General features: G+C 39.1%; 1 protein-coding gene across 1 annotated transcript; it reads right to left on the reverse strand.

Moving 5' to 3' along the window:
- Positions 1-13,434: 13,434 nt before the first annotated feature.
- On the reverse strand, positions 13,435-24,213 carry LOC122836192 (GTPase IMAP family member 8-like). Its single transcript, XM_044125959.1, has 4 exons — positions 24,131-24,213; positions 17,976-18,570; positions 16,996-17,042; positions 13,435-15,301 (listed from the first exon to the last, which is right to left on the reverse strand). The coding sequence occupies exons 1-4, from the start codon at positions 24,138-24,140 to the stop codon at positions 14,583-14,585; spliced, it is 1,371 nt and encodes a 456-aa protein (XP_043981894.1). The 5' UTR covers positions 24,141-24,213; the 3' UTR covers positions 13,435-14,582.
- Positions 24,214-26,640: the final 2,427 nt, after the last annotated feature.

Here is a 26,640-nt window from a genome sequence, read left to right on the forward strand (position 1 = left end):
CGGAAGAAGAAAGCTTCAAGAAAAATATCAGAATAAAAATATCATGATCATTTATATTCCAAATATTCTTTGTAATTGGCTGGCGTTAAGCACAATAAAATATTTGTTTGATTCTTTTAGTTTTATTGTCACAACTTTATTGAACCTTATCACAAAACGTTTGCTGTAGGTCACCAAGAAGAAGAGAGTAAGTTCAGTTAAAAAATATAAACTTTTTTTATTCAAAAACATCAGCAGAAGCATTATTCATTACTTTGTTTTAATTTTACTATTTTTCCCTGTAATTGTTAATGGAGCTTGTTTATAGATAAAATTTAGACAAAAGATAAATTCAACCAATAAAGCTGATGCCATTCCACTTGTTTGCATTTCGAGAAGAAGGAAGTTACATTCATGTCTTCTTCAGAGGATTTCATGTAGTTTCTCTCAGTAGCTCTTGGTGTAGCGCCACCACAGGGAGGAGGGAAACAGGCTTACAGAGTGATTTCTTTGACACAGTGCAGTGTGAAAGCAAACTATGACTCAAGGCTAAGATATTTACTGCAAGCAAAAGAAACAAAAACAAAACCTATAGTGCATTTTGCATGAAAAAAAATATCTGAAAATTTAATGAATGTGTTCAGTTTCATTAAACTTATTGATATGATGAAAAATTGCTGTCACCACAGGGCATGTTACTAAAAATATATGAATCCAGTTCAAATCCAGTCACATTCTGCAGTTCAAAATGAATAATTTTACAAAATTCAATTATTATGCACTTTCAAATAGTTAAAAAAATTGTGGCTGCAACCTTTCATCCTGAGTAAGCATATGGTAAGAGTGGAAGGAAAGACTAATTTTCACCAAAAATAAAGCTTTATTAGAACCAGGACTGACTGAGTCAGAGAGGAAACTCTGGTCCTCTTGTTTTTAATTAAAATCTGTTTGATGAAGCAAATCTTTGGCACATATGACAATAAGCCATGATTAATAACACACCTGAGGAAGCTGCATCAGACCAAGAAAGATTCCTAATATGAGGACCGGGTCTCGTTTAATCAAGAAATTAATAAACTTACCAAGGAGATCAGGGTAGCTAAACGACAATACAATCAGAAACTAAACAGCTTCTCATCTAATGACCCAGTTTGGAGGAGTTTACACAACATATCTTCCGACTGTGTCATCTCCATAAATTGGGGTCTAACTTGAATATTAAATTAATAAATAAAAGCAATAAAACAGCATGAACCAAATTATATAATGTGTATTGTGTACCTCTCCTTGTGCTGCCACCTTATCGTGGTGGAGGGGTTTGAGTGCTCCAATGATCCTGGGAGCTATGCTGTCCGGGGCTCCATGCCCCTGGTAGGGTCACCCAAGGCAGACAGGTCCCAGGTGAGGGGTCAGACAAAGTGCAGCCCGAAGTCCCCAATGATGGATTCAAACTTTGGACCACGTGTTCCATCGCCCGGACGCGGGTCACCGGGGCACCACTCTGGAGCCAGGCCTGGAGGGGGGGCACGACGGCGAGCGTCTGGTGGCCGGGCACAGCCCGAAGAGGAAACATGGGTACCCCCTCCCATGGGCCCACCACCTGTGAGAGGGGCCAACGGGGTCGGGTGCATTGTGTTATGGGTGGCAGCCGAGGGAGGGGACCCTGGCGGTCCGATCCTCGGTTGCGGAAGCTAGCTCTTGGGACGTGGAATGTCACCTCTCTGGTGGGGAAGGAGCCGGAGCTAGTGTGTGAGGCTGAGAGGTTCCGGCTAGAAATAGTCAGTCTCACCTCGACGCATGGCTCTGGTTCTGGAACCAGTCTCCTTGAGAGGGGCTGGACATACTTCCACTCTGGAGTTGCCCAAGGTGAGAGGCGTCGGGCAGGAGTGGGCATACTTGTTGCTCCCCATCTCGGCGCCTGTACGTTGGGGTTTACCCCGGTGAACGAGAGGGTAGCCTCCCTCCGCCTACGGGTGGGGGGACGGGTCCTGACTGTCATTTGTGCTTACGGGCCGAACGACAGTTCAGGTTACCCACCCTTTTTGGAGTCCCTAGAGGGGGTACTGGAGAGTGCTCCACCTGGGGACTCCCTTGTTCTGCTGGGGGACTTCAACGCTCACGTGGGCAATGACAGTGAGGCCTGGAGGGGCGTGGTTGGGAGGAACGGCCCCCCCGATCTGAACTCGAGTGGTGTTCTGTTGTTGGACTTCTGTGCTCGTCATGGATTGTCCATAACGAACACCATGTTCAAGCATAAGGGTGTCCATATGTGCACTTGGCACCAGGACACCCTAGGCCGCAGTTCGATGATCGACTTTGTCATCGTTTCATCGGATCTGCGGCCGTATGTCTTGGACACTCGGGTGAAGAGAGGTGCGGAGCTGTCCACTGACCACTACCTGGTGGTGAGTTGGCTCCGCTGGTGGGGGAGGATGCCGGTCAGACCTGGCAGGCCCAAACGTGTTGTGAGGGTCTGCTGGGAACGTCTGGCGGAATCCCCTGTGAGACGGAGCTTTAACTCCCATCTCCGGCAGAACTTCGAACACGTCCCAGGGGAGGTGGGGGACATGGAGTCTGAGTGGACCGTGTTCCGTGCCTCCATTGTCGAGGCGGCTCATCTGAGCTGTGGCCGCAAGGTTGTCGGTGCCTGTCGCGGCGGCAACCCTCGAACCCGTTGGTGGACACCTTCGGTGAGGGAAGCCGTCAGGCTGAAGAAGGAGTCCTATCGGGCCTTTTTGGCCTGTGAGACTCTGGAAGCAGCTGATGGGTACCGGCGTGCGAAGCGGCATGCGGCTCGGGTGGTTGCTGAGGCAAAAACTCGGGTGTGGGAGGAGTTTGGAGAGGCCTTGGAGAAAGACTTCCGTACGGCTTCTAGGCGATTCTGGTCCACCATTCGGCGTCTCAGGAGGGGGAAACAGTGCAGCACCAACACTGTCTACAGTGGGGATGGTGTGCTGCTGACCTCAACTCGGGATGTTGTGGGCCGGTGGGCAGAATACTTCAAAGACCTCCTCAATCCCACCGACATGCCTTCTATTTTGGAAGCTGAGCCTGGGGACTCTGGGTTGGGCTCTCCAATCTCTGGGGTCGAGGTCGCCGAGGTGGTTAAAAAGCTCCTCGGTGGCAGGGCCCCGGGGGTGGATGAGATCCGCCCGGAGTTCCTCAAGGCTCTGGATGTTGTAGGGTTGTGTTGGCTAACGCGACTCTGCAATATCGCATAGACATCGGGGGCAGTTCCCTTGGATTGGCAGACCGGGGTGGTGGTCCCCCTGTTCAAAAAGGGGGACTGGAGGGTGTGCTTCAATTATAGGGGGTCACACTCTTAAGCCTCCCTGGCAAGGTCTATTCAGGGGTTCTGGAGAGGAGGGTCCGTCGGATTGTCAAACCTCGGATTCAGGAAGAGCAGTGTGGTTTTCGTCCTGGTCGTGTAACACTGGACCAGCTCTACATCCTCAGCAGGGTTCTGGAGGGTGCATGGGAGTTCGCCCAACCAGTCTACATGTGTTTTGTGGACTTGGAGAAGGCGTTCGACCTTGTCCCTCGGGGAGCCCTGTGGGAGGTTCTCCGGGAGTATGGGGTACCGGGCTCTTTGATACGGGCTGTCAGGTCCCTGTATGACCAGTGTCAGAGTCTGGTCCACATTGCCGGCAGTAAGTCGGGCTCGTTTCCGGTGAAAGTTGGACTCCGCCAGGGCTGCCCTTTGTCACCGATTCTGTTCATTACTTTTATGGACAGAATTTCTAGGCGCAGCCAGGGTGTTGAGGGGATCCGTTTTGGTGACCTTAGGATTGCATCTCTGCTTTTTGCGGATGATGTGGTCCTTTTGGCTTCATCGGGACGCGATCTGCAGCTCTGGCTGGAGCGGTCCGCAGCCGAGTGTGAAGCGGCTGGGATGGCGATCAGTGCCTCCAAATCCGAGGCCATGGTCTTGAGCTGGAAAATGGTAGGGTGCCTTCTCCGGGTCAGGGGGTTGTCCTGCCCCAAGTGGAGGAGTTCAAGTATCTCGGGATCTTGTTCACGAATGGGGGAAGAAGGGAGCGGGAGATCGACAGGCGGATTGGTGCAGCGTCTGCCATCAAGCGGGCGCTGTACCGGTCCGTCGTGGTGAAGAGAGAGCTGAGCCAAAAAGCGAAGCTCTCGATTTACCGGCCGATCTACGTTCCCACCCTCATCTATGGTCATGAGCTTTGGGTGATGACCGAAAGAATGAGATCGCGGATACAAGCAGCCGAAATGGGTTTTCTCTGTAGGGTGGCTGGGCTCTCCCTTAGAGATAGGGTGAGAAGCTCAGTCATCCGGGAGGGACTCAGAGTAGAGCCGCTGCTCCTTCACGTCGAGAGGGGCCAGTTGAGGTGGCTCGGGCATCTGGTCAGGATGCCTCCTGGACGCCTCCCTGGTGAGGTGTTCCGGGCACGTCCCACCAGGAGGAGGCCCCGGGGAAGACTGTTAAAGAAGAATATTTTATAAATTAATTAGCTTTGGAAAAAAGTTTGGCTCTCTCTTCCTCTGGATCCCAGGTCCCCTCAGCGGGCGACGTGTGGCCACAAGGAAAATAACAATGCGTGTTGACGTCACAGAATTACAGAGTTTAATCCAACTGCAGAACAACAGTGATATCCATTCGTTACCTGAGACAAAAAGATGGAGAAAAAAAAGGCAAAGACACGTCTTTGGAGAGAGCAGGTGCAAGAAGCAAAATAGTGGCAGCTATCTGAATTATTACTCCTGTGCACAAACTCTTATACTGAAGGTGTGTCTTTCCTTTTTAATATATTCAAGTAAGGCGTACATCTGGTTGGCCAACCAGAAGCTACCTTGGACACTCAGAAAAACTTAGAACTCCCCCTAATTTACGCCAAAGATCAAAGGCCATTTGCTCTCTGGTTCAACAAATGCATTTCATTCGGGGGTGTCTTCTTTTTTGTTTGCTTCAACACGTTTTGTTTGCTGCATTTCATTCGGGGGTGTCTTCTTTTTTGTTTGCTGCATTTTATTTGCTTTTTGTTTGCCGCATTTAATTTGTGCACGTCTTTTTTTTGTTCGCATGCTTTCTCTTTAGCTGCGCATTTGCATCTGTACCCTCACGATGTGTTACTCTTACAAAGCTAGACAGCTACCTAACACTTGGGTTGAAAATAATCCAGTCCTTGATAGTGTTCTTGTTTTATTTTGGAACTCTTTGGCTGGTTTGTTTTTCTTTTCTTTTCTTTTTATTTTTGTAAAACTGTAACAAAACACAAAAGTACACATCAACTACAGATACAGAAAACAACTAGACTACAGCAAACAAATGACTGCCAATTCACACCAATTAACTAACAATGTAGCTTTAAATATTGATTGGAAAACGTAAAACTTTTCTACAAAATATTCCACAATACTAGAATGACAATAAATAAAATGAACTTACAGACAAATAGTGTCCAAGGAATAAACGTGTCTGAAGAACTAACGAAGACACCAACCGTACAGCTGGATGAGTTCTGCTTGACTGTTGTTGAGGAAAAATTATCTTTAGTGCTTAATACAGTTAATCTTATGCCATGTGTAAAAGGTATATTGAACATTCTTATTTTGAACAAATTTCTTAATTTTGAACAGGTTTGTGTTAAGGATTTAAAACTAAACTATTCAATCGGTAAGTATTCAGAAACAGGAACCAAATGCAGATCAAAAGGGGATCTCTGTGAGCCTCCTGCTGTGTTATCAGAGGTCAGGAGGCCATAAAATTAGCATCTCCTGCAGGACAGAAGCCTGTTTGGTTCACAGAACATCCAAAAGTCTTCCAACCAACATCTGGGATGGTATAAAACTGAATACAACACAGAATGTTGAAACCATTAATATTTAATTTCTAAGACATTTTTCTAAGTATTAATAGCAGTTTTTAATGGAAATTGTATTATCTAAGTTTAGAACTACTAATCTAGTAAATGATGAATGTATTTGAAAATTGTACTATCTGTGACAATATCAGAATCAAATGGAAATTGTTTGAATGTTATGTTTTATAGGTTAAAAAGGAATTGTACCTCATTTTGTTCTGTTGATTTTATGTGACAAGGCAAGGATTTAAATCTTTTGAGAATGACTGAGTGCACATGGGAAGAACTGGGTTTTGTGAAGGTAACCTTTCCTTGAACCAAATTACTGGCTTTAGCTTTGTTAAGGAGATAACGGGAGACACTCCGAATTTCACAGGTATCTGTGAAGTCTTATTTTATGGTTTTATTTGCCCAAATGGCCCTAGAGCACAGAAAGCCAAGACGCAGCTGCTCACTCTTTTGTTCTCCCGGAGACCAAATGGCCTTTGATCTTGGCGTGAAATTAGGGGAGTTCTAAGTTTTTCTGAGTGTCCAAGGTAGCTTCTGGTTGGTCAACCAGAGGTACGCCTTAATTGAATACATTAACAAGGAAAGAAACGCCTTCACTATAAGAGTTCGTGCACAGGAATAATAATTCAGATAGCTGCCATTATTTTGCTTTTTTGGCATCAGCTGTCTCCAAAGACATGTCTTTGCTTCTTTCTCTATCTTTTCTTTTTCTATTTCTTTTTGTCTCGGGAAAAGAATGTATATCTCTGTAACTCTGCGGTTTTCTTGTTAATTCATACGCTGCTTTGTATGCGATTAAACTCTGTAATTCTGTGACGTCATCACGCATTGTTGTTTTCCTTGTCTCCGCACGCCGCCTGCTGAGAGGACCTGGGATCAGAGGAAGAGAGAGCCAAGCTTTTTCCAAATTAAGCTAATTTAAAATACTCTTCCTTAACACTGTGTAACGCTTGGGTTATGTTCGAGGGAGGAGAGGAGGCAGCAGACTCGTCAGGTCGATCAAAAAAACTCGCAACCACACTGGTACTGGAATTCCACAGCGTTGTCTTTAATAAACACACTTCAACAACCTTGGAAAGCCCGGTTGAACGGCTGCTATAGTATCAAACATAAATAAAATGAGCAGAGTCCAAACAACATATCCGTCTAGCACGTCTCTCCCTCGCTCTCCACAGAGAAGCTGCTGTGCATGCGTGTGACGTCATCAGCTACACTAGAGTATCTTAAAGAGACACCACAATTAGGGCTGTTACATATTCACCCCTGGTCAAAAAAAGGCTGCCCTCAGCCGAACACAGCAAAGGCATAGTCCAGGGGTGGGCAATCCTGGTCCTTGAGGGCCAGTCTCCTGCAACTTTTAGATGTGTCTCTGCTTCAACACACCTGAGTCAAATAATGAGGTCATTAGCAGGACTCTGGAGAACCTGACTGCACTGAGGAGGTGATTCAGCTGTTGGATTCAGGTGTGTTGGGCCAGGGAAACGTCTAAGAGTTGCAGGACACCGACCCTCGAGGACCAGGATTGCCCACCCCTGGCATAGTCAATACTTAACAAGCCTCCATACATGGATAAGTTGTTAAAAGTAAACAGGGAATATACAGCACAATATTGAAAAGCCGGCATACATGACAGTTTCCAACAAGGTGAATGTCTACTTGGACAAATACTGTAAAAAAAAAAAAAATAGACTTAGGGCATTTAGGACGATTACAAAATGAAATTCCTGTTTTGTACTTTTTTTTTTACTTCTTTTTTTTTAGACTCTCAGAACAGTTAGCACAATATGTGAGAAACATTCAAACATAATGAGGAAGAGGGCCGTGGCACGCCAAAGAGTGGAGCGATGCTTGAGCGTCGCGCAGTCAGCTGTGGCTCGGCAAGAGAGTGCGCTGCAGATGGATTACCTCCACCAGAAGCAACATAAGAAGCAGGGCCCAACCCGTGGCCTCTGATTGGTGACTTTTATTAAGGACGATTACTGAGCCGTGAATTTTATTGAGAAAAAGAGGACGGTTTTATTGTGTCACTATTCGTGATTCTTTTTGTTGTAATAAAATATCTTGCGCCCGATTGCTTTGCTGTTTGGATTTTTGAGTTGTTTGCTCCCCCTTGTGCCAAAGACAGAGTGCGGGGCCATATTGGCCACAAATACTAGAGGTCCAGTGAAAGAGGAGGGATGTGTTATATTACAGCCTCTGCCAGGTCAATTTGACAGTATTAACAGTATGTATGTAGTGTGTAGACACAGGGGGAGGTTGCAAATGTGTAAAATGAACCATTTTCATTTTATATGTAGATTATACCTATTAAGACAAATAGAAAAAAGGTTTAATGCAGAAAAAATACTGTTGACTATTTTAAAAAGTCTTTTAAGCATTAAAACAGAAAACATAAGAGGAGAGTTAAGTATAAAATGCAAGTACTTTTGGCACCTCTGCTAACAATTACCCAATTCTGGGATCAATAATTTACTTATCTTATGTTCTCTTCTTATCCCCTTGGACTTTAATTCAAGGTCAATGTTATCTGCCAGGATGTGACTTATTATCTCCGGTGTTATTAATGAGATAACAGGCAGCAATATAGAGGAGGACTGTAACATTGACGTCATACAAAAAAAAATGTGATAAAATAATTGCATGTCTAAAGGGTAAAACAACTTGATGTGATCTTGTAGTAAATAAAAGCTGTTAAGATTTGTTTTGCCCTTTAGACAGATACCTTGTTTTTAACTTCAAAACATCAACATTTAGTTTTTATTATTACTTGCAAACCGTGGAGTATTCATTACTTTTACAAATTTAGAGCACACTTAGAAAGTCAGAGAATACTTACTTATACTTATCTAGCAACCCTGAAAAGGACCATATTTACTTTGGATCAACATTATTAGCTTTTTCTTCTTTTGCTCTTTCCTTTGGTTTAGCATATTTTACCTGATTCCTGGGACAGATCCCCCTTTGTGTGTATTGTGAGTTCTGCTTTACGCCGAATTTTACAATCTGACAATAAAAATTTATATTTGAAAGAGAATCCTTGAGGAGTTTTACATGCAAAAGGGGTGGTAATTCTCTCCTTTACTACCTGACCTGAGGCAGACACTGAATAGACATAGTTCCAACTAAGTTTTGGTGGAATATTAAATTCTTTTTTCCTCATTGTTCTGAGTTAAAATTATACTTTGTAAAGTGTTGGTATCTTAACTCTTTAAATATTTGACACATGATACCACATAGAGGCACATTTTAACAGAAATTTATGGTATTTCCTTTCACTGTATCGTTCATCATGTTATTTTATTACACAATAAAATATATCTTCAACATTAAAACTGTGTTATTTCTTTTTTAACATTCATTGTTTTATTTTACAAATTGTTAAAAGTTCATCCTGTGGGTAAAAGCCTAATTTACTTCTAACAAGGTTATAGACAATTAATACATATTGTGATTGCAGCCCCAGAGTTTCAGGAAGATCAGTATAATTCTCATTGTAACGCAGAAATCTTATATCACATGGTCTTCTTATAATTTTTAATATGTACCAAAATGGTTGGAGAAACAGACAAACTCATATAATAATCAACATATTGCAGCAGATTGATGCTAGTGCATCATCTGATCCACAAAATGATCCATTAGCAGCCAATAAAAATCACTCATATAACATTGAAAGACTATCACACAATTAATAAACGAAACATTGTTAGCATTTTAGCATCCATCCATCGTCTGTTCACCCTTCATCCCTAATGGGGTCAGGAGGGTTGCTGGTTCCTCTCCAGCTGCGTTCCGGGCGAGAGGCGGGGTACACCCTGGACAGGTCGCCAGTCTGTCGCAGGGCAAAACAGAGACACACAACCATTCACACACACACTCACACCTAGGGAGAATTTAGAGAGACCAATTAACCTGACAGTCATGTTTTTGGACTGTGGGAGGAAGGCGGAGAACCCGGAGAGAACCCACCATGCACAGGGAGAACATGCAAACTCCATGCAGAAAGACCCCGGGCCGGGAATCGAACACAGGACCTTCTTGCTGCCAGGCAACAGCTCTACCAACTGCGCCACTGTGCAGCCCACATTTTAGCATCAAAACTTAAAATAGACCTAAAAAGTGAAAATGGCCACCGATGATGCTGAATTAGCGGTTTTCATGTAGTAGTAAGTATTTTCTCAGCTCCATGTATTCACTGATAAATTAACACATTTAGCAGTGAATACATGAATCTGAAGAATCCTCTGTTTTATTTTTAATCATGTCTGTTCTGGTCCTATAATCAGTTCTACATGGGCAAAGTCTGAAAAGGGGTAATGTGATTTAAATCAGCAGTTTTATCTGAATTCAGTTCAACTGTTTCTACTACACTGAGAAGTTCCACCTCTAAAGGTTGCAAACATCGCCACCTTGTGGAGTTTTAGAGTTATTGCATCACTGGCAACAGCTGATTCCTCTCACTCTGACATTCAGAGTTACAGATCAGCAAGTGAACTCAAACAAATATTCTTTTAGCTTCTTTTCACAGAAAAATAAAGTTTCATAAACTGCAGCAGCTTCCAGGGTCCTGCTGCTGGAATAACCGACTGGTCAAGTTAATGATCCAGCAGGACTTCAGCTTGTTATGTAGGAAAACATTCAGTCATAATGGGAGACCAGGATACAGAGGAATCAGAACTGATTTGTTCTCTTCATTCTTTGCAGCAGACAGTCATCTGTATGAACATGAAGTTTCTTTGTCCAAACATTAATAAAGGTCACTGTGTCTGCTGATGTTCAGCACTCTGATGCAGAATCCAAAATCCTGGTTCATGACCCAGATGTTCATGTTTTCTCAGCAGGACCTCAGTCATCAAGAGACTCCATCCATCTGGAAAACTGTCTGAACAATGTTCTTACAGTTAGACACTTTTCACACTAAGGAAACTAATTTTAAATGTTGTTTATTTATCAAAGAGGACATTGTCCTGTCTGAATCTAAATTTACGAAGAGATTTGTCTTCATTTCTTAATTGGTTTAAATTAGCAGGACTATTTTGGCCTCCACTTTAAGTTTTTGTTAGAACCTACAGACCCAGAGGAAATACCAAATGGTGTTATAGTGCTAAAAAATAATTTCAAAGCTTTATTACATCTGTAACAACACAAGGAAGTAACACAAACCAGTAATGTCCCAGTTTCTTCTGTTAGATCATGGATATGGAGAACCAAAACTGGCATAATAAGAAATAAAAGCATCAATATATATTTAGTTTTTTCTTGTCCTTATTCATGAGTTTCCATCAAGAAATTTACTTTTTTTTCATTTCCCTTAAATATGCATTTTTGTCAAGAGAAGTAGATATTTTGTTTTGTCTTTTCCTTATAGAAGCCCTCCTTTTGTCATTGCCTCCCCTCCTTTTTCTGTTTGTCCTTTTTCTGCTTCTCCGTGTGCATCTATATGTTAATGAAGAGAGCTGCCTTCTATGTCCAGCTCCTACCATTGTCCAATAGAGCTTTGGAAAAAATGTTGTGGAACTTTTACGTCTCACGCAGTTGCTCAATACCATCTTTGCAGGCCACAGACCAAAACAAACTTTATCCCAGTTTCTCTAAATTCTCCCTAGGTGTGTGTGTGTGTGTGTGTGTGTGTGTGTGTGAATGGTTGTGTGTCCTCTATGCCTCTATGTTGCCCTGCGACAGACTGGCGACCTGTCCAGGGTGACCTCACCTCTCGCCCGGATCGTAGCTGGAGAGGAACCAACAACCCTCTCGACCCCATTAGGGACAAGGGAGAACAGAAAATGGATGGATGGAAAACTCAAAGGGGTTAACTTTATATAATAGTTTGACGTTAGCACCTCTAGATCTAGAATTATAAGACTGGAATATCAAGGCAAAGAAAACTCAGTAGTTGGTGGAGGGGCCATTCAGACACTCAGGGGCCCCTAGAAATGTTTTAATTGTAACACAGACCATAGATCTAAACCTGTAGCATAATTTATAGAGAATGACAATGTTATTAAACTTTATTTAATGCATTCAGCTGAGAAAAATAAAACAATAATACATTTAGGATTTAATTAGGAAGTTTACTTTGAAAAAGTTTAAAGATTCATCTTGATAGTTTGATTGTTGTGTTACCATGGCTACAATATGATGTAATCTTTGTGTTTGAGTTGGGTTTGTTCACAAATACATCACAGCAAACAACCAATAATCATTGATTGGGCGGCCCTGCATGAACAGCCGCTGGAATCTCTGGAATCTACCTGGAATCCACCTGGAATCCCCCGGTGGCTCCTGTCAGTCCGTCGATTCTTCTGAGACATTTTGATTCATTTCATTGTGGCATGTTTGGCTTTTTGTTGCGGTTCTAATTATTGCTACAGTATTTCCTCTGATGTTTATTTTGTGATCTCTAAATGGGCCGAATCTTCCTGTAACACTTGAGGTTCTGCAGTAACTTCTATTTACAGCCGCGAACCTCCAGCCCAGATCCAGTCAGCAGCGGCTTTAACCCGCCAGGTAGAAACGTTAAGGAGAAGCAGATCGAACAGAGAGCAGGTGGTACCGGGTGGTACCGGGTGGTACCGGGTGGTACCAGGTGATACCAGGTGGTACCGGGTGGTACCAGGTGATACCGGGTGGTACCGGGGCTTTGAGCTTGGTTGCGACTCGCGGTGACAGTCGGTACCGTGTCTTTATATCAGGATGTCTGATATATAGACAGATATTCTTTCTATCAGTGGGTGGACCGACCCAGACCGGCTGTAGTGAACCGGGCTTTTAGCAGAATGATTAAGTTAAAGTCAGAAGTTTCTCTGCAGCTGAAGCATTTCTGTATTTAGGGGAGAGGCGGGTTTTGTCCCGTTATTGCAAGGATGATTCTAAAAATATAAATAGAAACAGTTTTTCTAACGTCAACGTCAGACCTACGTTTTTATTCACAAACCAGTGTATGAAAAAATATTGTTACCCATAATTTGATAATTAGAGGGAACAGATCTGCCTCCTCCTGCTCACCATGGACCCAGTGTCTGAACAACATGGAGGCTCTGAGAGTCATTATTAGTCATTATTATTATATTTAGCTAAATATTATTGCTGAGGGGCACAAACAGGCCTTCTGACATACAGATGAAAAATAAAAAATAAAAATAAAAATGTTGGAAAAAAAAAGAAATCTCAAAAATGTCACTCGGGGCATCAAGGATAAAAAGGGCAGGGGCTCAAGCCCCCTTTGCCCCCCCCTCTGCACGTGCCTGCTAGTTGACTCAGTTCCTTTCAGTTTATTTATTTAGTTATAACAGATGATTCAAGGGACTTCACCCCAAAAACTAAAACCCTCCAATGTATAAACACACATGGAGTCCGTTCAGTCACAGGCAGATTCAGGGTCAATTACTTGTTTTCAAATTTTATTGTAAAGTCAGGCAAATTCAGTTTATTATTCTATTTTTTAAGGTTTTTTTTAAAGGCAGAAGTCAATTTCTGTGACCCATGAAGTCACTCATGGGTCACAGAAATTATTCCAGATTTGAAACATAAAATAATAAATGACTCATCAAAATTTGTTGATGTTATTAGAATAAAATTCATCTATTTGTCCCTCAGTAGAAAAACACCAAATGTTGGTAATAAACTCAAGAAAATTATTTTATTTTTAATGTTTCTAAGCTTTATTGCAACTGGAACAACAAAAAGAAAGAACAAAATCAACAATGTTCTGGTTTATTCTGTTATATAATTCAATCAATAATCAGAAAGTTAAATGTAGATTTCCTCCCTTGTCTTGATATCAAAGGCAAAAACATGATATAGTTGAGCAGGTGGTGGTTGTTATTAATCACCACCTGACTGATTAATCAGGTCAATCAATAATTAATAATTGTTAATCAATCAATAATTACTCAGAGACAAATGTCTGAAATCAAAACAAATCAGAAGGACATGTACTGTAAAACCCATTCACTGTTTACTGAGAGGGAAAAGTGCTTGATTCACCAAAAACACCACCCAACCATCTCGGTACCGTCAGGATACTGAACTGGACTTCATAACTTGAGATTGTTCTGCTTGACAGTTTAAACTGTAGAACGTGAAAAGTTAAAATCTTGGAACATTGTTATATAACCACATCTTATAGAACTTTATTCTTTACCCGTTTTTTATTTAAGATAATATATTGTTAAATTAACCATATTTGTTGCTACTCACACTGTGAGTTCAAAGATCTTGTAAATTACAATAGCATCTTCAGGGTAATTATTATTATTATTATTATTATTATTATTATTATTATTATTATTGAACTTGACAGTTGAAGATGTGACTGAAGGAAGCAGGAATCCAACTAACAACCTCATAAATGAGAGATGATGATGCTCGGCTGATCAGATGTTTCTTATTTAGTGACGTGATGAAAAGTCTGGGGTAGAGCTGCTGCCTTGCAGCAAGAAGGTCCTGGGTTTGATTCCCTGTGCATGGTGGGTTCTCTCCTGGTTCTCCGGTTTCCTCCCACAGTCCAAAACATGACAGTTTTTATTAGTCTCTCTAAATTCTCCCTAGGTGTGAATGTTTGTGTGTCTCTGTGACAGACTGGCGACCTGATGGATGGATGGATGGATGGATGGATGGATGGATGGATGGATGGATGGATGGATGGATGGATGGGTAGGTGGGTGGGTGGGTGGGTGGGTGGACCAAAAGTCTGCATATTACAGGTAAATATTTTGTTATTTATGAAAATCAAGGTTTAATCATCTGCATCCAAAACAACAGACACTATTACTGTACAACACATTTATCATCTCTCCCTCTAGTTTTCACATCTGGATTTTCTTGAAGTTGTTGTTTAATTTCTTCTTGATTTTCTCTCTGTGCCTCTTCAAACATTTTATTGGTGTAGTAATTTCCTCCATTTCCCTCAACCAATCTGATGATCTTATCCACCAGTTTCCTGACTTGATCAGGATCCTCAACTTTGTTGTCAAAAACATGATATTTATCTTCAAATTTCTGCAAGACGGAGCACTGACTGATGAAGTGTTTTAGATGTTGGGATGTTTCTAAATGATCTTCTATTTTAATGTTTCCCTCTCTCAGCTCGTCTCCATGGGTAAACAGCACCATGGTGTATCTGGCTGCTTCCTCTCCAAACATTGTCTGAAGTATTTCAATGTTTTTTTTGTCTTCAGTTGTGAATTTGTTCAGTTGGAGCACAAACAAGAAGACATGAGGACCAGGAGCCGCCATGCTGATGCCTTTAGCGATCTCTGTCATAACTTCTTCATTACGTTTAGAGATATTAAACAGACCTGGAGTATCAATAACAGCCAGATTTAAACCAGCAACATTACTGGTTTCCATCTGACAGACCGATGTCACAGAGGAAAGAGACGCTTTAGACTCAAAAGATTTCTTCCCTGTAATTCTGTTTCCTGCTGCACTTTTACCAACTCCAGTTTTCCCAAGAAGAACAATCCTGAAGTCGGGTTTCTCTCCAGCTGTTGAAAATTAGAAAACAACAATAAACTGAAAACCATTTTCATTCAGATAAATGTCAGTTAAACAGATCTGTTATGGATTTGTTACGGTTAACAATATGGAAGAAAATTAGGTAGATCACAAAATTCTAAAAATAATAATAAAAGGAAACAAATAATATTTTCTTTTAAACTTTGTAAATTATCCTCATGTAAGAAAATTTGTTTCAGTTTTTAGCTAACAGTTTCTAAGGAAACTAACATTGTTATAATTAGGCTGTTGCAATGACAAATTTTGCTGGATGATAAAATGTCCCTGAATTTATTGTGATAAACAATAATATTGTTATTTTGAGGCCATTTTCAAGTAACATAATGGTACTTGACAATGGTAAAAGTCTTCAATCTGTCTTTGTTGCGTTCAATATTTTATATAAAGAGAGAGAAAAACAATAAATCATTGTTTATCATGATATTTATTGATTTATTGATTTATTGCGATAAACAAAGTTGTAATCTTCGGTAAGGTTCAGCAGACTAAGATGAGCAAATAAATATTTTAAATATGTTATACAGTTCAAGTAGTGAACATTAAATATCCTTTCATAAACATACAAAGAGCTAAAATTGACCAGATTGTTTTCAGCCCTTTTATGATAAATCAATCTATATTTTATTTGCTAGAGCTGAACTTTAAGTTATTCCCTAATTAAAATTTTCCTCTCATGAGGTCATTATTTTGATCATTTGAATATATTATTGGTATATTGATGTGTTGATTTGATTGATTCATTGATTTTCACTCTAATAATATTTAACAAATTATGTTAAAAACAAACTAAGATTTGAAGCAATTTCATAAGTTAAAGTCCATAAAGTGTTGACCAAATAATAAATTTATTATGTGTAATACCCTTTTAACTCCAGTGTCAAAAATGTGCAGTGCACAAATCTTTCTTCTTCATGGTTTTTCAGCAGAGCTTTTAGTTCAATCAGTGTCCCAGAATAAATTAGTACAAAAAGGAGAATGTGACTGTCTGTGAACTGAGAGAGGATCATTTGATCTGTGTATGAACTGATGTGACGATGGTTAACATAATATCCACAATAGGTAATAAACAAATAATGGTAATTGAAAAGCAAACTTCTAGTAATCATGACCTCAATCAGGTTCCAGTTTGGTTCACCTTGAATATTTATATTATCTGCAAAGGCATCTGACAAACCAGAAGATATTTGATAATTTTGTGCTACTTCAAGACATAAAATAAAGCTCAGTAACCTATAATGAAAAAAGGAATTACGTGAACTAATCAGACATCTGATATTTCGTTTCATTTTATTCAAGCTGCAGTGTATAACTTTAACAAAAAATATATTTTCTCCATATTTGTTAAAGTTGTCACCTTTTCGTGACAGTTTGTTATGAGACAGATAATCTGTGAAAACAATCAATCTCCTCCACCTGAACTTCTATCACTGGCTAAAGTAATGCAACGTTCCAACCAAAACAACCAATCAGAACCAGTAGGAGGGTCTTAGCGCTGTCAATCAACCTCATTCACTCACTGCTAAATGTGCTAATGGGGGAAAAACAACTTATTACAGGAAAAATGTTTATCTGCTGTCACTGGTAGCTATACTAACTAGCATGAGCATTCACAAAATAGTTAAAAATTATTGGGTTCAACACTCTGGAGTTAAATAACACTTACTGTATTCAGATTGCCATGATGTTCCACCTGTAGACGCCGTCTTTCCACTGCATTTTACAAAAAACAACATTGAAGGCACGTGTCAGCTCTTAAAATGACAGAAAAAAATAATTATAATAATGAAGAAACTACAGTCAATATTTATAAAACCTTCACAGATTTTTAATTAAAGTCTCTTTTCAGAGAAGCTTGTGTCTGACTGAAACAGTTAAAATAAACTGTCCTGCTGAATCAGACATCTAGTTTTAAATATTTCTGAAGAAATGTAATTAGATAAAAATCCCAAAATTTACAACAATGAATTTAAGATATACAGGTTGACAAAACGCAGGTTCATCATCCACTGGTGATGTTTGTTACTGGCATTTAAAACCAGTCGAAAGCCTTTTATTAAAACATCATGATTGGGTTTTAAACACTTTAACAGTAATTCTGTTTGTGCTCTGAGTAAATATACACTGTTTTACTTTTTAGACTTAAACTCCATCAACAAATACAGAAAATTATAAAAGTTAATCACGTTTCTATGGATGATTTTGGTTTAAAAAAAGAGAGAGAAACTTGAACATGAATATTTTTCTGAATTGATTGTGTCACTTCATGATAATCTACAGAAAATGTTTTGTTTTAATATTTGTTAAAGTTGTGACAATGAAACTGAAGCAATCAAATATTTTATTAATTTTAAAATTGAGATTAATTACAAATCATCTTTGGAATCCATTTAATAATGGTAATATTTATTCACAATAACTTTATCCTCTGAATTTTAACTCAATTTCCAGCCAGTATTTCCTCTAACTTGATTCCTCTTTTATCTAAACCAGTTGATGATGTTGTTAAACCTTCTGCAGCACAGTTTGTAAACTCTGAGTGTTAATTTCCAAAGAGGCCACAGTAACAGAGACCCTATGTTATAAATGATCTGAGAAACCTTCCTGCAATCATTGCCAGTAAAGAAACAGTCAGAACATACTAACCCAGACTTTCTCTGAAAATAACGACGTCCTCCTTCTGAGAGGGAATCTATTTTATCCAGCAGATCCTGGACCTGCTTCCTGTTTTCCATCTTCTGGTTATTGAACACATGATACATCCCACTGCAGCTCTTAACCAGTTTCTGCAAGTTTTCATCTCTTTTTACAAACTGATCAATATCGATGCCTGTTTGTTCCAGTCGGTCTCCGTAGGTGAACAGGATCATGATGTTCTTGGAAACCTTTGGATCCAGAATCTCCTGCAACATCTTCAATCCTCTCTTCTCCTGTTCAGTGAATCTTCCCAGCTGGATGGTGAGCAGAAAAACATGAGGACCAGGAGAGCTCAGCTCCACAGCTCTCTGGATCTCAGCTTTCACTTCTTCTGGTGTAAGACTAGAGCTGCAGAGTCCAGGCGTGTCCACCACAGAGACTCTACGAGACAAAACTTCTCCTTCTGCCCTCTTACTGCTCAGAGTCAGAGGAACCAAACTGAGTTCAGAGTTAAACTCCTTCCTTCCCAGGATGGTGTTTCCTGCTGAGCTCTTCCCGACTCTTTCCTGACCCACCAGCACCACTCTGAGGTCGGCCTCTGGTTCTGAAAACAACACAGCAGTTCAGGAGCTGCAGAGCAACATTTAGCTTCTGATAGTATTATAGGAAACAGGTTTATATATATATATATATATATATATATATATATATATATATATATATATATATATATATATATATATATATATATATATATATATATATATATATATATATATATATATATATATATATATATATATATATATATATATATATATATACATATATGAGATGATGAGAGCGATGAATTTACTATTTGGATCAGATCAGTAGCAACAACAGGCAGGACTTTCTTAAAGAAATGTGAGGGTAGGTCATCCAGACTGCAGAACTGGAGCTTAATTGACTTATAATTTCCTCTAGGGTTTTATAATTAAGTAGTTGAAATTGGGTCATTTTTTCTGTATTTGTTTTGTTTGGGCAATTGGAATAACCTTAATAAATTAAGTTGATCTTACAGATTTGCTTTTTATAGGAGTAACAGAATTACATGGTCCAGAAATAAAGCAAAGTAATCAGGTGAAAAACCTTTCCATGATTTTTTTATGTTCATCCAAAGAGTTATTTTTTTCAGTGTATCTTTTAGTGAAAAAACACTAAATGGAAGTAATAAGCTACAAAAAAGCTTAATTATTTCACAATTTAAAAGCTTTATTAGCACTTTAGCAACACAAGGAAATAACACAAATCAACAACGTCCCTAACTTGTCTTTACGTTACATAAACCAGCAAACAATATTTTTAATCACCAGATTACAAAAACATCGTTTATGCAACAGGCCTAAATGTATCGTCAAATAAAATGTATTTGTTATGGTTCCTGTCAGCTCGAGCTCCTGCAAACCACAAAGCATCTTTAGATTTTCAAATTTTCAATATTGATCAGGCTGATTGACAACTAAATAAATGAAAAAATGGGAATCAAACCAACAACCTCAAAATTAAGAGATAATAACTCTTCCTTGCTCACTTCTGCTGCCGCTGTTTACATATTTAAGTAACTGATTAATTACGAATTAATTAGTTAGTACCTGTGCGAGTAATCTGCTTATTACTGACAAATATTTTGTTATTTATAAAAATCAGCATTTAATAAACTGTGGGCCAAACATCCCACACATCATCACTGAATAACACAGGCCTTCTTTATCACTGCTTGAGCAGCTACAGCTACAGCTACCTCTACAGCTTTAGCTACAGCTCCAATCACAACTTCAGCTGCAGCAGAAAGAGCCTTCAGAACAGCATCGATAAATGAGTTTTCTCTCTCTGCCCTCTTTCTCGCCTCCTCAGGTTTGATGTTTGGATTCTGTTTGCGGAGTCGTTCCACTTCTTCTTGGACGGCTTTCTGTGCCTCTTCAAACATCTTACTGGTGTAGAAACTTCCTCCATTTCTCTGAACCATTCTATTGATCTTCTGCAGCAATCCCCTGACTTGATCAGGATCCTCAACTTTGTTGTCGAAGACATGATATTTATCTTCAAATTTCTGCAGGATGGAGCACTGACTGATGATGTGTTTCAGAGGCTGGGATGTTTCTAACAGGTCACTCATTGTCATGTTTGCCTTTTTCAGCTCGTCTCCATGAGTAAACAGGATCATGGTGTATCTGGCAGCTTTTTCTCCAAACATTTTCTGGATTATTTCCACTGTTTGTTTTTCTTCTGCTGTGAATCTGGTCGGTTGGAGAACAATCAGGAAGACATGAGGACCAGGAGCCGCCATGCTGATGCATCTAGCGATTTCTTTCACAACATCTTCATTAGTTTTCTCCGTATCAAACAGACCTGGAGTATCAATAACAGCCAGATTTTGACCAGCAAACACATTGGTTTCCTTTTCACAGACTGATGTCACAGAGGAAAGAGAGATTGCAGACTTAAAAGCTTTCGTCCCTAAAATGGTGTTTCCTGTTGCACTTTTGCCGATTCCAGTTTTCCCAACAAGAACAATCCTGAGATCCACAGCTGCTGGAGAATTAGAAAACAATAATAAACTGAAAGCAGTTTTATTCAGATAGAAGTAAACTAAAACAATAGTTACAAAACAAAACCTCCCCTTCTGTGGAAGAGGGTGGCTCGCCCAGGGCGCCAAACAGGCTCAAGTAAGAAAATCTACTTAAATTTTCAGTTAATATTTTCTAATGAAATTAACATTGTTGAATTCTTTGGTACAGTTCAGCAAGCCAAAATATAAGAGCGTAACTGAGCCTCCTCCAAAAGTAATAATTTTATTTCACTGGTAATTCCTGTCAACATAAAGCTGATGAACCTAAAAGCTCCAGTTTTGTCTCGTCTGACCAAAGGACAATCTCCCAAAAGTTTTGTGGCTCTTCATAAGCATAGTGGAAAATTTCAGTCTGGCTTTTTCAGTGTAATCTGTCTCTGATGAACTTTGACCTTTATGTTTACTCTATCTGGAGGTAGTCTAGGCTCTTTGGTGACCATTGCTGTTATCCTTCTCTCCAGTTTGACATCAGTTTCCTTCCTCCAGTCAGGCAGGTTGGCTACAGCTGTGGCCCCCAACCTTTTTATTACCGCGGACCACGTCAGATAATTCTGCATGTTTCTAAATTTACGTATGGTATGTTGGGAGGGTTACTGAGTTTTCTTTTGGACTCAGGATGTTGGTCTGTGGTGTGTTGCTCCTGCCATGTGGCTGGACACACGAACAGATCGAACCTGTTGGACTTTTATTGGCTCTGTGGTCACAGAAGTTTGGAAAATCGGCCAATAATCCTTAAATCGTGCCGTGTGAACCAGACCTAAAACTCACAAAAGGTCAGTTTTTGTGGTTGGATTTTACAGTGAGGATGAAGCTTTGAGGCAGAGTCAGGTGGAAACAGCAGTGGTTTATTCTTCACACCAAATCAACAACTGTTAAATTACATAAATGCAATTATAAATACTTATTTATAATTGCATTTATGTAATTAACAGTTTTTCTTCTCCTGTTCAGTGAGGACGCTTTTTAACATTTTTATTAAGATTTTTATTATTTCCATCTAGGTTTTTTTGTACCTTTTTAACCTTTATCTGAACCATTTAAGCCAAAATGAATCTGATGTGAACTGAATTGCATGCTAGATTCTGAATGATAGTAAAAGTATCTTTTATTTAATTTGGAGTCATAACCAGCATTGCCTCAGGACAATCTTAACTATCATTTGATTAAAACTAATTTAGACAAAAAAAATGTGATTGAACCTTTTCTGACTTCATTTGTCTTCAACTTCACCCGCAGTAGAGAAAATAAGTACTGAAATTCAAACCTTTTTCTCTGAAAATGCATTTCCCAAACTGCTGTCTAAGAAACTCACACCAGATGATGGTTACACGCTTCAAAATATATTTAACCTCTTGTCTTATTTGTTCTTGTTCTGTATTTATTCTTCTTTTACATGTAAGTTTTCTAATCTTTCTTCCCCGGGCATTTTTAATTATTCTATTTTTTCACCTTTTTTGCTAAAATGACCCAATAAAGAGAGAAGAAAAACACACTGACAAGTACCTTAAATTATTTTCCCTAAAAGTTGCTCACCGAAAGTTATTTTATTTTAACAAAATTTCCAGTTTTTTCTACTAATTCACTACAAAAATAGAACAAATTGGTCCACAAACTCAGTTATCTGAAATGATATGAAATGACACGGGGAATATTATATTAATTTAATTTATCATTGTCATTATATAATTGCCCAACAAAATAAAAATGACCTTCAACCAAATATTGTCTCAGATTTTTATCTGTGAAGCATTTTAAAAATCATTCATGCTTTTCATTCCTCTGTACAATTATGTACTTCTTCATATTAGTATATCATTCAGTCTAAATAAATATATACACTGAACAAAAATATAAAGGCCTCATGTCAAACATAAGAGTTTTATGAACATTTAGGTTACGCAATATATAGAGAAACTCAAAATATATTTCAGATAATTACTGATCTTCATATCAGCACTGATCACATCGTGCTACGGCTATTTGTAGCAGACTGACAGTGCTCTGAACATGATAGCTGTGAGGCGTCTGTTGTGCAGACTAATAGACTCATCAGCTCTGTGTGTCGCTGGTCTTAGTTGATCCTGCAGACGGAGGAACCAGATGTGGCCATCTTGTGTGGTCACATGTGGCTGATGAGGATGAAGTTTATTTGCAGTAGTGCCAGTCTGTTGGAAGCGAACTCTTAGTCGGCCAATAGTTTGTCTAAGAGTTCATTGAGGCTTGCAGCTACTGCTCTGGTGGACATCTCTGCATCCAACATGCCAATGAAACGCTCCCACATAACTTGTGAATTCTCTGGCATTATGACTTGTGACAAAATTTGACATTTTGGGAAGGTCTTTTATTGTCCCCAGTCCAAGGATTGTCCAGTTGTTGCTCATTTTGTCTGATCGCTGTGAAGGATATTTTCCATTAAAGAGTAAAATGTTTGATTTGCATCACACATTGTTCCTTTTATGGATCACATAAATGTAATGTTAATGTATCACAGTTAAGATGAGTCAAGATGTTTTTCTGTTAGAAACTGTGTATCTGCAGAGGGTGTGAAAACTAATTGAACAAGATGTGCTGCTGTACTCTGCTGATTAGATGGCCTGTCGCCATGGAAACTGGCTGCTCTTCCCTTGGCGTTCTCCGCACGTCGGACAGCCGCACAGGAGCTAAAGTGTTTAGTTTTCGCATCCCGTAGACATGATAGTAAGTTTGTGCTGACATGGTGAGTGACCATACAAGGTTGAACCGTTCCGCCTTAACACCTGTTCTACAGAAATCAAATGGTCTGCCATTTTGTTTTCTCTTTTTCCTCTTTTGTTTGTTCTCTGTGGATTAAGTTTCCACCTTTGTAATGTGAGAAAGAGGGATAAAAAGTAACTGTGTAACTCTGACTTCGTCAGAGCAGATTTTTTTCTCGGTCCACGTATTTCTGTTCTCCGGCTGAATGCGATTGTTTTGCTCATTGGCTTTTGTCTGGATCTCAATCTCTGAATTGTGCATTCGACATCACCCACTGGACATCCCCCACCCATGCACTGAGCAGATAAATAACTCACTGAGTTATGCTCACTGACAGCAAGTTGGGTTAAAAATTACACACAAATCAAAAGAAATATTACTTTTGTTCAATAAAATGTCAGCAAATGCTGATTTATAGTTGTTCACTAGACATGGAACAATATTAGACATGGGGTTTTTATGTTTTCTTCAGTTTGTTGGTTGGAGTGATGAGAAGATAAAAATGCCTCTTTGGAAAAAAGAAATCTTTTATTTATATACATTTTTGTTTTTTATTTTTTTAATTTTGGCAGCTCTGATTTAAGTTCAATAGTTTTTCTGTTCATAAAATGTGAGCCACAACAAAAATATAAATTACTTGTAATTCTCTATTTAATCATCTAGAGCTCTGGTAAAATAATCCCTAAATACATTTCATTTTGCCAGAGTTAAGAAGTTACAGGAGAAAAGTTGGAAATTATGTTCACATTGTCAGAAATTTGTTGAACTTAATTGAAATCATCCAGAGATATTAATATATAACATTTTAAACTCTTCTTACCAGCAGCCATTTTCACTGTCTTCTTGCAGGAAGTTGATCTGTGATGATGTGTGCTGTTGATTTCTTGCTTGCAAATAATTCTCCTTTTAATGCTGCTTGTGTTTTATAGTCAGTTCTTGGCTCCTCCCCTTGAGTCTTTCTAGTCTAGTCAGTCAGTCACTCAGAACCGTAAAGGACTTTAAGTGTTTTGCCTTTCATGTAATATAAAGGTGCTTGATTAGTATATTTTGAGTGTGCTATTTTTGTGATTGAATTACATTTAAAATGAAAATAAATAAGGAGCCAAGAACCTCCATTGAATCTCCACTATAAGACAGTGTAGATGTTACAGAAAACGTGTCCTAGTTGGTTAGCAGCTAAATTAGTCTGGCGCATATTTTTTCACTTCTCATTAACTCAGAAGATGGAAGTACACATAGTAAAATAAAATTACCGTGTCATGTCAGTCTTATGCACACCCCATCAAATAAAGTGTTACCAAAATGGTAATATATTGGAAGCACAATGTAATTAGTTTCACCTGGAAAATGTGTTGTAATGGATTGTTAGAATTGTAAATAATATCTCATATAAATGCTCATTTTTATACTTAAGGAATGTGAGATTCTGTGTTTGCTTCTAGAATGGACGCCATTTTAGTGATGTCTGCAGGAAGAGATAAGCATTTCAAATTGGAAGCAGATGCCAGACACTCTGGTGCCAAAACTGACAGGAAACACACCCAAAGACTAGACTTCTGCTGAAGCTTGTTTTCTATTTGTATATGTTGCTGATAAAACAGAACTTTGTGTGGAAGGAATTCCTAATTGACATGCTTATCTACTATGTGTACTTCCATCTTCTGAGTTAAAGAGGAGTAAACAAATATGTGCCAGTCTCATTTAGCTGCTAACTAAACAGGACACGTTTTCTGTAACATCTACAGTGGTGTGAAAAAGTGTTTGCCCCCTTCCTCATTTCCTGTTTTTTTGCATGTTTGTCACACCTTCATTTACAAATTGCATTTTGTGTTTACTTGTGTTGTCCTTGACTATTTTTTAAATTGGTTTGATGTTCCGAAACACTAAAGTGTGACAAACATGCAAAAAAACAGGAAATGAGGAAGGGGGCAAACACTTTTTCACACCACTGTATACTGTCTTATAGTGGAGATTCAATGGGTGTCTTTGGGTGTGTTTCCTGTCAGTTTTGGCGGAAACTGACAGGAAACACACCCAATGACTAGACTTCTGCTGAAGCTTGTTTTCTATTTGTTTATGTTGCTGATAGAACAGAACTTTGTGTGGAAGGAAGTGAGAAGTGGATATGTGATGAAGGAGAATATAAAAAGCACATATGTACTGTGTAAACTCGCTCTCATTCTCTGTGAGTCTTCAGGATGCTGCTTTAGCTTGTTGAATAAAATTAAAATGACGAAATGCAAAACTGATTCTGTGTCGTTAATTTGTTAAAATGTAAACTTTTTTTTTTGCAATAGATTTTGGGGATTTCTCTGTACATCACTGCAACTTGTCAGAGTCCCACGCACACACACACACACACACACACACACACTTATTAGAAAGTTCACCATAATTAAATAGGTCACTTCATTACTCAGGTTACATTTGGTAGTGCAATTGTACAGCTAACTGCACAACAGTGCATTTAAATTATTGAACTGAAGAACCTCCATTGAATCTCCACAATAAGACAGTATAGATGTTACAGAAAACGTGTCCTGTTTGGTTAGCAGCTAAATGAGACTGGCGCATATTTGTTTACTCCTCTTTAACTCAGAAGATGGAAGTACACATATTAGATAAGCATGTCAATTAGGAATTCCTTCCACACAAAGTTCTGTTATATCAGCAACATATACAAATAGAAAACAAGCTTCAGCAGAAGTCTAGTCTTTGGGTGTGTTTCCTGCCAGTTTTGGCACCAGAGTGTCTGGCATCTGCTTCCAATTTGAAATGCTTATCTCTTCCTGCAGACATCACTAAAATGGCGTCCATTCTAGAAGCAAACACAGAATCTCACATTCCTTAAGTATAAAGATGAGCATTTATATGGGATATTATTTACAATTCTAACAATCCATTACAACACACTTTCCAGGTGAAACTAATTACATTGTGCTTCCAATATATTACCATTTTGGTAACACTTTATTTGATGGGGTGTGTATAAGACTGACATGACACGGTAATTTTATTTTACTATGTGTACTTCCATCTTCTGAGTTAATGAGAAGTGATAAAATATGAACCAGACTAATTTAGCTGCTAACCAACTAGGACACGTTTTCTGTAACATCTACACTGTCTTATAGTGGAGATTCAATGGAGGTTCTTGGCTCCTTATTTATTTTCATTTTAAATGTAATTCAATCACAAAAATAGCACACTCAAAATATACTAATCAAGCACCTTTATATTACATGAAAGGCAAAACACTTAAAGTCCTTTACGGTTCTGAGTGACTGACTGACTAGACTAGAAAGACTCAAGGGGAGGAGCCAAGAACTG

The sequence above is a fragment of the Gambusia affinis genome, linkage group LG08, assembly GCF_019740435.1.
Source record: "Gambusia affinis linkage group LG08, SWU_Gaff_1.0, whole genome shotgun sequence".
NCBI lineage: Eukaryota > Metazoa > Chordata > Actinopteri > Cyprinodontiformes > Poeciliidae > Gambusia > Gambusia affinis.

Excerpts from the sequence above, each read along its gene's own strand:
- LOC122836192 (XM_044125959.1), bottom strand. Across the intron at positions 17,043-17,975 it reads TATTTTCAGAGAAAGTCTGG|TGGAAAGACGGCGTCTACAG; the intron begins GTTAGTATGTTC and ends TGTAAAATGCAG. Across the intron at positions 15,302-16,995 it reads ATCATGGCAATCTGAATACA|CTGGAGAGAAACCCGACTTC; the intron begins GTAAGTGTTATT and ends AATTTTCAACAG.